General features: G+C 32.5%; 1 protein-coding gene and 1 pseudogene across 2 annotated transcripts; one reads left to right on the forward strand and one right to left on the reverse strand.

Moving 5' to 3' along the window:
• Positions 1 to 258: 258 nt before the first annotated feature.
• LOC133824733 (N-acylphosphatidylethanolamine synthase-like) lies at positions 259 to 6,857 on the reverse strand. Of its 2 annotated transcripts, none has more exons than XM_062257705.1 (4): positions 6,465 to 6,855; positions 5,412 to 5,497; positions 4,513 to 4,650; positions 259 to 855 (listed from the first exon to the last, which is right to left on the reverse strand). In XM_062257705.1, the coding sequence occupies exons 1-4, from the start codon at positions 6,787 to 6,789 to the stop codon at positions 589 to 591; spliced, it is 816 nt and encodes a 271-aa protein (XP_062113689.1). In that variant the 5' UTR covers positions 6,790 to 6,855; the 3' UTR covers positions 259 to 588. The 2 variants fall into 2 exon arrangements, with proteins under 2 accessions (XP_062113689.1, XP_062113690.1); XM_062257706.1 differs by lacking the exon at positions 259 to 855 and adding an exon at positions 4,014 to 4,199 and having other exon boundaries at positions 6,465 to 6,857.
• A 437-nt stretch (positions 6,858 to 7,294) lies between these two features.
• LOC133825810 (uncharacterized) lies at positions 7,295 to 8,363 on the forward strand (annotated as a pseudogene).
• The last annotated feature ends 4,824 nt before the right edge of the window (positions 8,364 to 13,187 follow it).

Here is a 13,187-nt window from a genome sequence, read left to right on the forward strand (position 1 = left end):
TACACTTTAATAATTAGACAAAGAATAAACTAGGGATGCTCACGACTCTTATATATAATGTATTTATAATTTGTTATGAACATATATTTATTTATATAAGTTAGGATAAATAATAATAATAAAATCAATGTGTCCACATGAGCACAACCTATTTATTGAAATGTAATTGGCCCAAAACCACATTGTTTACCATTCATATTACACATGTGAATCCAAACTCATTTATGAATCATTTATTTCATGTCAACTGCCAAAATAGATACTAAAATAACTTTCACTTGTTATTTTGATTAAGAAAAAATCATTGAAAATACATGGAGGGAGAGAGAGAGAGAGAGAACATTATTCTTAAGTTCATTGTTAGGATACACAAAAAAAGTCTCATATTTGAAATTTGGCAATATAAAAAGTCTCTTCAAACCTAAGCAATTTCGTTAAGCTTCTTATCCTTGAAGCAAGAGAGTTCCACATTTCCATAAAATGGAAGGAAGGATAATACCAACTAATTACCTACTGCTCACCATATCTACTGTGTTGACCTAAATAATTTGCTTCTAAACCAATCCCTGAGTTTTAACACAAGGAATTTTACCGAAAAAGCCTTAAGCTCTCCAAGGAAGTTCGAATTTTCTCTGAGATTGCAGAGTAGAGACTTCTTTGGGCTGGCTCATCCAAACCATCAGGAGTGTTTGGCCACCCTAACAATGGATGTGAAAAATTACGTGACATAGAAATCGCAATCTTTCTCATATTTGGAAGATCAAAATCTATTGGCTCGCCAACGATTATACTAATCTTCTTGTTGCATAGTGGAGCGGGTGGTCTTCTGCCAAACAAGAATTTCTCGGGCATCACCTGCAAATTTATCAGGATAACATGAGTAATAAACAGCAATAATCTAACATACCAAAAGAACTGAGGAAAATCTTTTATTTTTTCGGCAGGGGGTGGGGGTAACTAAATTCAAGACATACCATATAACATTACTTAATATTTAATCAAGCCACAGTAGAACAAAATGTTCTTGACAATCTTAGTGCTAAGAGAAGTTTCACAAACAAATTCTCCCCAACTACTTTACGAAGTCCTTCCACTTATCCTCAAAGTAAATAAATAATTTATTTATAAGAAAATGACTTTCCCTCATATACAACCTTCAATAGAATTCAAACTCCAAAAATGGCCTAAGAGCATTGACAGATACTCTACATGGTCAAATTTCTATTGTTGGTGTCTATGATTCAAACCATTCAGATCCAGTGTAAGCCGATGATTATAAAAAAATGTGCTAAACTTGTAATACGTGCGTGTGCCCTAATACAATCCCTTTCTTAGGCATATATAGCCTTAACAATGCCAACAAAATAATAAAATGACAAACTATTATTCAACCCCCTCACTACACTACACTGCACTGCACTGTGTTCTTTTTATTCAAAACCACTAACCCCAGAATAGACAACACAATTTTACATATAAACTAACCACCACCAGCATATTCCCCAAATCAATCAGCCACATCATTAGCATGTCTTTCCACACCAATCACCTGATTCCACATCATCACGTCAAGCAAAAGCAGCATCAAGTCTTGGTCATTGTGACATTGATGTGTATGCTGATGACTTGGAAGAAAGGAGGAACTAAAATAAGATGAGAACAAGCCTCAGGTGGAGCATTGCATGAATTTAGTGCCTGGATTTCCTTCCTCTAGAACAATGAAGCTTCATGACATTCTCGGGATAACAGCAGTAACAATCATGATAGATGGCGGTGCCATCCACAGTTTTATCTCTACTGAACTTGCCCAAAATCAGTATCTTCCTCTCGTGCATACTGATTAGTTTAGAGTACATATGGGAAGTGGGTTGGTAAATTGAACTGAGGGTGTATGTCAACAGATTTCCCTCTCTCCCTAAGGTGAAAACTTTTGAAATCTTACCACTGGAGCTAGGCAGCTCTAATGTCATATTAGGAATGCAAAAGCTGGAAACCTTGGGCAATATGCAGGTAACTTGGCATACATTATGATGACTTTTGCACTAAGTGGTGTATTCGTCACCCTGCTTACCATTAACGAATAAACTTAAGAAAGACAACTTTCAGAGGTTATGGTCGAGGGGGCTATCTCATCTTTGGTCCTTTTGGATTTCAGCCTACCCATTCTCTTAGAGAAAGACACCTTCGAATTAGGCATAAGGGAGTGATGCTCATGCAAAGGTAATGTTAAATGAGCATGAGCCACCTCTGTTTATGAACGTTAACTTATGGCAATCGTTCTAGACATCCAAAATTATAACCATACAAGTAGAATGTTTGTGGTTCACACCAACCAAAAAAGCTTAAAGTTTCTATTGGAGCAATTTGTTGTATCATGGTATCATAAAAAATGGCTCACTAAGATTCTTATATATGATTTTGACAAACAGCATCAACCAAGTTTAGATGATAAAGTCGTGGATGCTCTTCTGCATGCCCAATAAAACCCCTCTAACAACTCTTTTTGTGCCTAACATCATCCAAATAGAGGCAGGTTACTTAATTGACAAACAACAAGACTTACCATCCTCAAGTGGATAGTCAGACAAAAGTGTTAAGACTTGTGTGCGATGCTTTGCTTTTAAAACACCCTGCAGTTAGTCTACTTGGTTAGCTTGGGTGGAGTATTTGAACAATACCTCTTCTCGCTTGTCCCCTCACACAACACCATTTCAGTTGGTATACAACTGTGACCCTCCCTTGTGTTTTGAGTTAGGTTCAACCACGGTTTTGGTGAGCTCAAACTTCTAAAAGACCAATAGCTATGTGACATGGATACAGTTATTGCTGAACTCAAACTTCATTTGCAGCGAGCTCAGCAATTGATTAAATCTGTTGCTAATTGTACATGTCGAGATACACACTTTCAGGTAAGAGATTAGGTGGATTAGGTGTATTTGAAAGTCCACCTGTACAACCAAAAATCCTTGACTCAATGCCGCAATGAGAAGCTCGCTCCTCAATCTTTTGGCCTCACAAAGTTGTTGATTGAGTTGCTGTTATTGCTTATTGCCTACAACTTCTTTAGAACACACACCCACCTTCTCTTCCATGTGTCCATGCTTCGTCTAGCTCTCGGATTGTCTGGCTCTCGGATTGTCTGGCTCTCGGATCTAATTAGTGAGCTTAGCCCTTCTCATCTGATTGCAGAGTTTTAATTAAAGGTGGAACCCAAGCCCAAGTTGGAAACTCTGCACCAACCCCACCTGAGGTCTTGATTCAATGGAAGGGCATGTCAGCTTATGAGGCCACATGAGAGTGATTTACCACAAATGATGACCATTTTCCTAAGGTCCACCTTAAAGACAAGGGAAAAGTTTGTGTTGCGGGTATTGATATGAATCTAGCCAAACCTCCCAATCTCGCATACACCAGGCGGAGGATGAAAAAAAAATGGCCCAGCTGGCCCAATCACAGCCTAGGTGATGTGGCAACATTTGAGTGGGTTAGTTATAAGAAGAATGATATGAGAATAAAGTGAGAGAATGAGAATGTTATGTGGTATATGACACCTATATGCTTTGAGCAGATAAATATAAAGAGAGGAAGGTACAGAAAATCACTGTGTATTGTATCAAAATTATGGAAGGGTATCAAGTACTCTTTTCGAGGTTGGGCCTCTTGAAATGCCTTCTATCCCGTGTGTATTCTCTCTCAATATCATTATAGTTAAACCAACTTTTGGGACTTCTTTTATCACTAACAAAAATACTGTAAAAGAAGACAGAGTTGTTTCTTAGAAGCAAAAACTTATATTAGTTATCACTTAGGAGAATTAGAGCTTAAGGCTTTCAATGGTCAAGCTATATGCTTAGATGTCTAGTAACCTTCCTTTGATTTTGTGTTTAAAAGATGAATAAGGCAGGAACCATCATATTTATGCCAAAAAATGAAATTATCGTGCAAATATTTATTGGTATATATATATATATATATAAATATATATAAAGAACAGAGAGAAAAGATGCCTTGGGTGGAGGCCCCTCCTCTCCATGTTTCTCCTCTTCTCTCCTAATCTCCCTGCAGAATTCACAAGTCCTAACATCGCCTAAACCAATATCAAGAGCTCTTAAGACAACATTAAGTGTATGAATTATCAATAATCAGGCACAGCAACTCATTTGAAGGCTAGCTTCAACTACTTGGTCAAACAATCCAAACTACATATGAAAAAGGTTGCAGTTAGAATTAAATTTTATCAATGTCAGTTCTATGATTTGGAAAGACAAATAATTAGAAAACAGGACATAGTCAATAGCAAGCATAATACAAAGCTGCAACAAATAACAAAATTCACGGAACATTTTGGCATTAAAAAGTAAAATTCTTAGATTATATAGACTGAACAATTTGCCACAGAAATGATTTTTGATATAGTTATTCAGAGTTACAGAATTCATATAGGAAATTTTTTTGTTACCAAATAAAGAGTTGCAGAAAAAATATGACTAGGAAGAAGTAGTAGAAACCAACCTTTTCGAACCCATGATGGACAATTGGCAAAACTATTGGGGTAACAGGGGCACGGACAATAAGACTGGCTGTTCCCCATTTTACTCTTCTTATAGGTGTATCTTCTTGGGAAACTTTTCCTTCTGGAAATGTGTGCAACTGCCAAATAAAGACTTGACTCAGAAAACCTTCACATGAAGACTACAAGTTGTCTTTATTATAATCATTTAATACAATATTGCAAATTTTCAACTAGTTGAAGATGATACACCACTGGTTCCAAAACACACCTACCCGAAATCATCATTGTAAGAGTTCAAAAACTCTTTTGTTCCTCTACATGTAACCTGGAATCTATGCAGTGTCTTTACACTATATTTAATGGTAAACAGCTTCCAACAGTATCAATGAACTTGACTAGAATGATCACGAGGCAAAAGTATCTTGCATGAATTCACAAAATAGTCAAAGACATCTGATTGTGCAAAGGTAGACATTGTGGAAATTGAGAATTCAATGAATTTTCCTAATTTTTTCCCCAAGGCATTGGACCCACACCCAGGATTCATTTATACACACATATATATCTGTTCACATTGTTTGAAACATTTTAACAAACTTCAGTTAAGTTTTTCAAAAATTTAAACATCATTATATAATGCAAAGAATGGAAAATTGAAGAGGAACAAAAAAACACATCGTATTTACACATGCACATGCAGAAAGCTTGTATAAGCAAGGTTCACAGATCATTGTTAATTTCAAATAAATTCAAATCTGTATTACTTTCCTCCAAACTGCAACATAAATTTTATAGAAACTTAAGAAGTAAGGGTAGGGAGATTCCCGACTCTCATAAATATAAGATTTTAATTACTGTGACGTGTGAGACTTCAAAGTATGATAGAAAAAGTAAGTACCCATTCTCCATTACTTAATCGTTCAACAGCTTCATTCATGTGTTCTTGATATATCCCACCACCTCTTGTAATAGGTATGCACTTCCCTGCATACTTTTCCACTTTAGAAACACTTAAAATGATAATTATGTACAGTAATATAGATTGTTTAAAACTTCTTCTACAACATATACAGCAGCTTTAATTTTTGCATACATTTTGAGCCATGATATACATTATATATATATATATATGTATTTAGCTACACGCACTTAGAACTCTTTCAAGTTTCAACCCCCTCCATATGTACCTGTTGAAAATTATATTTTCTGAGATTGTTGGTACTTCTTGTTCTCTTCAGTAAATTTAAAATACAATTTAAACATCAACATGGTATCCTTACTAATATGAAAACAAATGAAAGAAAGAAAGAAAGAAGGAAATAGTTAAACTATGAAAATGTGCAAATATGTGCATGTTAGACTGAATAGACATCCACTTCCAGGAGTTGAAGTTTCTTATACAAATTTTCTAGTTAATAAATTAAATTTTAACATGATTTGGCCCAAAAGCCGAATTACCACCATGATTGCTAATCTCATAAGGATTTAAAAAGCAATCCAATCCTATCACCCCCACACTTGACTATGATAATAATAATAATAATAATAATAATAATAATAATAATAATAATAATAATAATAAAAGGGTATTATCCATACTTGTATATATGATAAATATCATAATGCTAACAGTATCAGAATAAAACAAAAGATCCACAAAGTTGTATGTACAGCACACTAAACATTTTGAGCTCATAAACGAACTTGTGAGCTCCAAATCAAATCCCATGTAACTTTTAGGGGAGCATGCCATGGAGCTGATTACTCTAGCTAAAAAAGGTTACTTTACCCAGAATTATACCTATTTGTATGCTAAATCCCAGCTAAACTGTATCATGGCACAGCGCCAACAAGAACAGAAATGAAAAGAAAGAAATTTAAACTAACATGTTGAGCTGAATCATGGAAATTATACTGATTCAGAATATGAAAGCAATAAGAAGCCACATACCAAGTCTGAAGACATAAGAATACAGTGGATTCTTAAAGCAGATGTCTTCAGCTGCGAGAACCCAGCGAGCGAGGTTTGCATCCATGGTGGGAAACCCCTTGAAGCCCCACATAACCGGATCATCCAAGGTGGACATGTGATTGCTAACAGTGATAAGAGGAGTACCAGGGGGCCGAGATCGAACCAGAGAAAGGAGGGTGTCGGCATTGCGAACAGAGGTGGAGTTGAGAAATGAAGCCACCAATTTGGCGAATCCGCCTACCGCCCCGATCACCATCTTCCGGGGAATCCCTCGGAGGTGAGTCCCCCGACCCGCCCACTCCATTTTCCGCGGTTCTATCTTCTCTCAACCATGGAACAACTTGGAAAGACGAGGAAATATGATTATTTTATTTTTCGAAATTAAAATTATTTGTTGAAAAAAAGTATTTATTTTTTATTTTTTGAAATGACCTCTCTACCCTCCTCTCTCTCTCTCTCTCTTTCGTTCTTCCACTCACAGTCACACACAGCTCTCTCTCTCTCTCTCGCCGGAAAGTTCTTACAATTGTTGGGTGTCGCCGGAACATTCCCCAAGCTTCTGTAAGTTCAGTTTCATCTATATTGCTCAAATTTGATTAGCAATGCACTCATTGTGAGAAGGTAATCAAACTAGTCTCTTTTCACTTGTTCTATTTCTTAAACAGTATAAAGATTCTAATTCATCATCTCCATTAAAGTCTATTATTTTTATCCTTGTTTTACAAATCTTTAAAAAGCTGATAATTGAAGTTGCTGAGAAGAATAGGTTCTGAAGAAATGGACTCATGATATAGAAAAGGATAACAGAGATGCTGGGGCTAAACGTTGACTTATGCTAATCATTTTTTAATGCCCAAATATTGCAAATGTGATATAAATCTTTGTTTTTTTTCCTTAACAAAATTTTCATATTGATATGCAGTCAGAATGAAGTTTCTAGCTAGATTGGTATCTGAAAATTTCAATTGGGGCTCTGCTTGTTGGAGCTTCAATGGAGTTCGCTCATGATCAAGACCGGTTTCTGTGTGAGACCTCTCCTTTTCCCTCTAGTTTATTTTTCTTTAGTTGAAATGATTTGATTTTGGTGTAGTTTTTTTGGGTTTATCATGATTTTATTAGCATTCTATTTCATTTTTTTCCCCTTGTAATTTTCATGAGAATTTAGAGATGTTATATTAACTAATATAGTTTTCACAATCATGTTTACTTTCTTGTAATTGAAAATCTGGTTGATGGGTCAGCTGGGATTTCACATGGAACTTTCTAGTTTTGTCCTTTGGCCTAAATAGGATTGAATTAGAGTGCTTGTATGAGTTAGCACATTTTAAGGTTTTTCTTCGATCTTCATGTTTTGGCATTGTCTGAAATTGTTACATAAAAACATATCTCCAATTATTGATGTCATATTGGGTATAAAAAAAATATGAATAAACCGAAAGAGGTTAAATGAAAGCACTTATATGAGTTGAGTTGAGTTGAGGTGCAAAGAATTTTGTATTGATTTTGTCAAGTTATACAACTTGTCATATATAATATAGTTACTAGTTACTTGTTACTAGTTACTAGTTACACGTCTGTCACTTTGGATCAAAATCTGTTGTCTTAGTTTCTCTTCTTATTTCCATATGTTCAGATGACAAAGTAACTGTTTTGGAGTCGGAGAAGCGGGCATGGGAGAGTTCTCCAGAGGCTCAAGCTCTTAGGAAAGCAATGAACCCTTGGAGAAACCAAGATACAGAAGCAGAGAAGAGATCTTAAGTTTGTTTCCCAAGCTCAATTCAATAGTGTTGCATTGATCCTTGTTGACTAGTTTTGAGTAGTCAACTTGTATTTTATTTCAATTTTCACTATAAATGAAATCATAACATTCTTTTTAGATTGAATAAAGATCACTAATCATTTTATTATATTTTTTGTAAGAATGTTATTTTAGTATGTTGGTGTTGGGTTTATGTTTAACTATACCCACCAGGCTGATTGTCTGTAGTCTATTTGGTTTCGAAAAAAGTATAAATAAATAAATAAAGCACCAAAACGATGTTAAGATGGCAAAAACGATTATAAAGTCAATAAACGACATCAGCTACAGAACATAGTTGATCTAGAAAATGACAACAAAAGGACAGAGATCAGTAATGGTTATTTCATGGTACCAAAGCCACACGAACTAAATCATGGGTAATGAAATGTTTAAGGTATAATTAAATCGTGGTATTTTTATTATGTATTTTTCTTAATACGTATACGTATGTGTACATATTCTTGATAACCAATAGATAATATGTTAGCGTGTAGCAATACTTAAAATCTAAACAATAATTTTCATTCACATATTTTAGATAACCAATAGATAATATGTTAGAGTAATCTCACCAATTGGATTTTTTATATCAACATCAAATAATAAAGTGAAAGTTACATTATATATATTACCCATTTTACCTACTGGCTAGACACACTCATAAATCAATGTTGTTTAGTTTAGTTTTAATTGTGTATGATATATATAAAAAAAATTCATGAATACTATTTTACATATAATGCTTTCGTAATTAATTTTATATGTCCCTTCTATATAATAAGTGTGTAGATAACGAAAAAATTTTGTTTTAACGATTTTTTATTTTTTTAATGTTAACTTTAACAGAATATTCTTATATTTAACATAATATTCTTATATTTAATTGTAGTTTGTAAACAGTTAAACTTAAATAAAATAAAATAAATAATTAAAAAATTAAAATATGATATTTTTGAGATATTTTACAATGATAATTATTTACAAATAATAAATAATTAAATAAATTAAAATAGAATATTTTTTAGATATTTTACAATAATAATAATTTAAAAATAATAAATAATTAAACAAATTAAATTAAGATGTTTTTTAGAATTTTACGATGATAATTATTTAAAAATAATAAAATTATACATTTTATAAATTAAATAAAATTTAATTTAATTAAACTTAAACTCACTTATCACTGTCAATTAGCAACAAATTGTTTTTGAATAAAACTAGCAAAATGCTTAAATATAAAATCCACGTATAATATTTAATATTACATTAAACATATAATATATAATCTATTATTATCACTTCCAAATTTATAAACTAGAACAAACATAAACTTAAACATAAATATATTATTTAATTAAATTATGATATTTATTTGAAATTTATATCACATTAATATAAATTTAATAAAAATAATTAATAAATTCTATAAATAAAATTAAACAAATATATATATTACAATTTATTTATATCTAGTATTTATATAAATTTCAAAACATGAAATGTATCAAATTAATTTGCACAAATATGAATTTCAATATTTTTATTCGATCTTATTCATATTTTGCATAAAATTAATTGTGTTGTGCCAATTAGATTTGATTGGGTGAATATTGAACAACCCTAGCTGCTATGTCAAATGTTTTCTTCCAAAAATAAAGATATACAAGTATAGATTATTATTTTTCTTAATACGTATACGTATGTGTACATATTCTTGATAACCAATAGATAATATGTTAGCATGTAGCAATACTTAAAATCTAAACAATAATTTTCATTCGCATATTTTCTAAAATAAAGAATAAAATAACTTATTTCTTCCCAAAAATCCGTGCAATAATGGATATATCTCTTTTATAAAATAAGTATGTAGATAACAGAAATTCTTGGTTTTAATGCTTTTTTATTTTTTTCCACTAATTTTAACGGAATATTCTTATATTTAACAGAATATTCTTATATTTAGCGGTAGATTGTAAACATTACTTAAAATTAAATAAATAAATAATTAAAAAAAATTAAAATAAGATATTTTTGAGATATTTTACAACGATAATTATTTAAAAAATAATAAAACCATACATTTTTTAACTTAAATAAAATAAAATTTAATTAAACTTAAACTTAATATTATATTAAGCATATAATATATAATATTTTTTTGTCACTACCAAATTTAAAAACTAGAACAAACATAAACTTAAACAAAAATTAATTAAAATATATAGGATATTTTTAACATATTTTATGATAATTTAAATAATTAAATCATATTTATTTAAAAATAATAAATGCATACATATTATTTTTTTATCTTATAAATTTGTGTGATAGTTTATTTTTTATCAAGTGATTGAAACTTTTTTTTCTTCATCAAATTCACCAAAGGACATTGCGAGATACATTATAAACTAAAAATAATTGATGCACATATACTATATGTCATGTAGCCATGTAAATATATATATCAATGTTGTGTTTAAATGTCATATATGTAGAGATTATTGATTATTATATATATATTTAAAAAATAATGAAGAGTTTTTATTAAAATTATTAGCAATGTTTAAAACTAAGCAAATGTGCATTGCACATTGCTTCTACCTAATATATATATATATATGTGCATTCTTAATGGTTAGATCCATATTTACAGTTGTTAATTAATATTTCTAAAAATAAATTATGATTTTTTCAAATTTTTGGAAGGATTAGCAGATGAAAAACGTGTATTTATTATGGAAATTTAATATTGTAAACTTTTTATTTTTCAAATACATGTTAATTTCAAAATATTGTTAGTGTCTCTTATTGGTTGGAAACAATATTAATTATAACAAAAAAATAACTAAATTAGAAATTAATGTAGAAAAAAAAATATTTACCTGTTGGTGACTTGGTATACTAAATCACTATATTGTCACATCATCATCATCATAATTATTAGTACCCATTTATGGGTAGTAACCATTGAGAAGTCTTCCATATATATATAATATGAAAATTAGTAAGTAATATAAAGATAGAACTTAAATCTTCAATATAAATAGTCCTATATGATGATATTTATGCACAACTCTCTGTTTTTTCGGACAAATATTTATATATATTTTTAATTAATTCTTTTTAGACAAAGATGAAGTCGGTTCACAAATTTTTCTTTTCATATAACTAGCAAAATATATTGTTTTATATGAATTTTTTTATATGGTTTATGGCTATACTAGACCCGTTTTGAGTATTTTGATTATATTTATGCCAGACCCTGATCATGCATTGAACTACAATGAAGTGGTTATTGAGGTATCTAAAAGGGACAACAAACTATGGTTTAGTGTATGAGAAGACTTCGGGAATGTGATTTTGAGTGGATTTGTAGATTTAGATTATGCTACTAATAGAGATCTACTCGAAGGTCTCCTACTTCTTAAATTTTTCTGGTAAACCAATATTTTATTTGCCAGAACGTCATTGTCCTCGTTCTCATTATTGGATTGTGATTGACTTAGGGCAACATCATCGAACTCAAGTGGTGGTACGTCCATCGTAAATTCTAGTATGATAGTGTTTATCTGTTGCACTAAAACCAGCAACATGTCTTGTTGGGTGTGTTGATTCTGTTAGAAATAATATATTAAACAAAATTGGGAGCATAGAAAGATAATAAAAATATTATCAGCACCGATTAAATAGCACAAAAAATTTGAGAAATGGTTTCTGCCCTTCAATCTGTTCTTCTTCTCTAAGGAGTCAAGTTCTAATTAAGATTGTTAGAAATAAAATAGTGGAGACGAACGAAATATATATTAATATATTTAACTCAAGAACAGAAATGGAAAAATACAATAGAAAGAATAAACCAAAGCCGAGAAACGCGAAATGCGATTTCCTTAAAGCAGATTTGCCCCTTCTATGACAATCAGAATCCCGTGATCCGTAGGGGGAAAGACTGGGTAAAAGTTGTGCAATTCCACATTGCCTGGGGAAGGTCAAGTGTGATGATTCTAAGATTGTATAGGTATGAGACTATAGAGTTGAAGAAGGCTTAAAGGGATTGATGTATACTACCTATGCCAACAAGATGCATCTTCTTTTCGGTAGCCCATCACTTGAGAACTCCAAAATTAAGCATGCTTGACCTGGAGTAGTCTCATGATGGGTGACCTCCTGGGAAGTTTTCTCAGGAAGCGTGCAAGTGAGGACAAAGTGTGACAGTCAGAATCCCGTGATCCGTAAGGGGAAAGACCGGGTAAGCTGTGCAATCCCACACCGCCTGGGGAAGGTCAAGTGTAATGATTCTAAGACTGTGTAGGTATGAGACTACACAGTTGAAGAGATTCTAAGACTGTGTAGGTATGGGACTACACAGTTGAAGATGGCTTAAATGGATTGATGGGTACTACCTATATCAGAAGGTGCATCTTCTTTTCGGTAGCCCATCACTTGAGAACTCCATGGTTAAGCGTGCTTGGCCTGGAGTAATCTAGGGATGGGTGACCTCCTGGGAAGTTTTCCCAAGAAGTGTGCGAGTGAGGACAAAGCACGCTGGAAAGACTTGTCTTGGTTTGTAGGGCCAGTCGTCATTCCAGAAAGCAGCCATAGTGACGTGGGGCGTCACACAAAGCATGCTGGAAAGACTCGTGTTGGTTTGCAGGGCCAATCGTCATTCCAGGAAGCATCCATAGTGACGTGGGATGTAGCAAATGGTATCAGAGTCTAGACCCAGCCGGAAGTGTGCCCGACGGGGACGTCGGGCCCCTAAGGGAGGGTGATTGTGACAGTCAGAATCCCGTGATTCGCAGGGGGAAAGACCGGGTAAAAGTTGTGCAATCCCACATAGCCTGGGGAAGATCAAGTATGATGATTATAAGACTGTGTAGGTATGAGACTACAAAGTT

Source organism: Humulus lupulus, chromosome 3 (assembly GCF_963169125.1).
Source record: "Humulus lupulus chromosome 3, drHumLupu1.1, whole genome shotgun sequence".
In the NCBI taxonomy this organism is placed as follows: domain Eukaryota; kingdom Viridiplantae; phylum Streptophyta; class Magnoliopsida; order Rosales; family Cannabaceae; genus Humulus; species Humulus lupulus.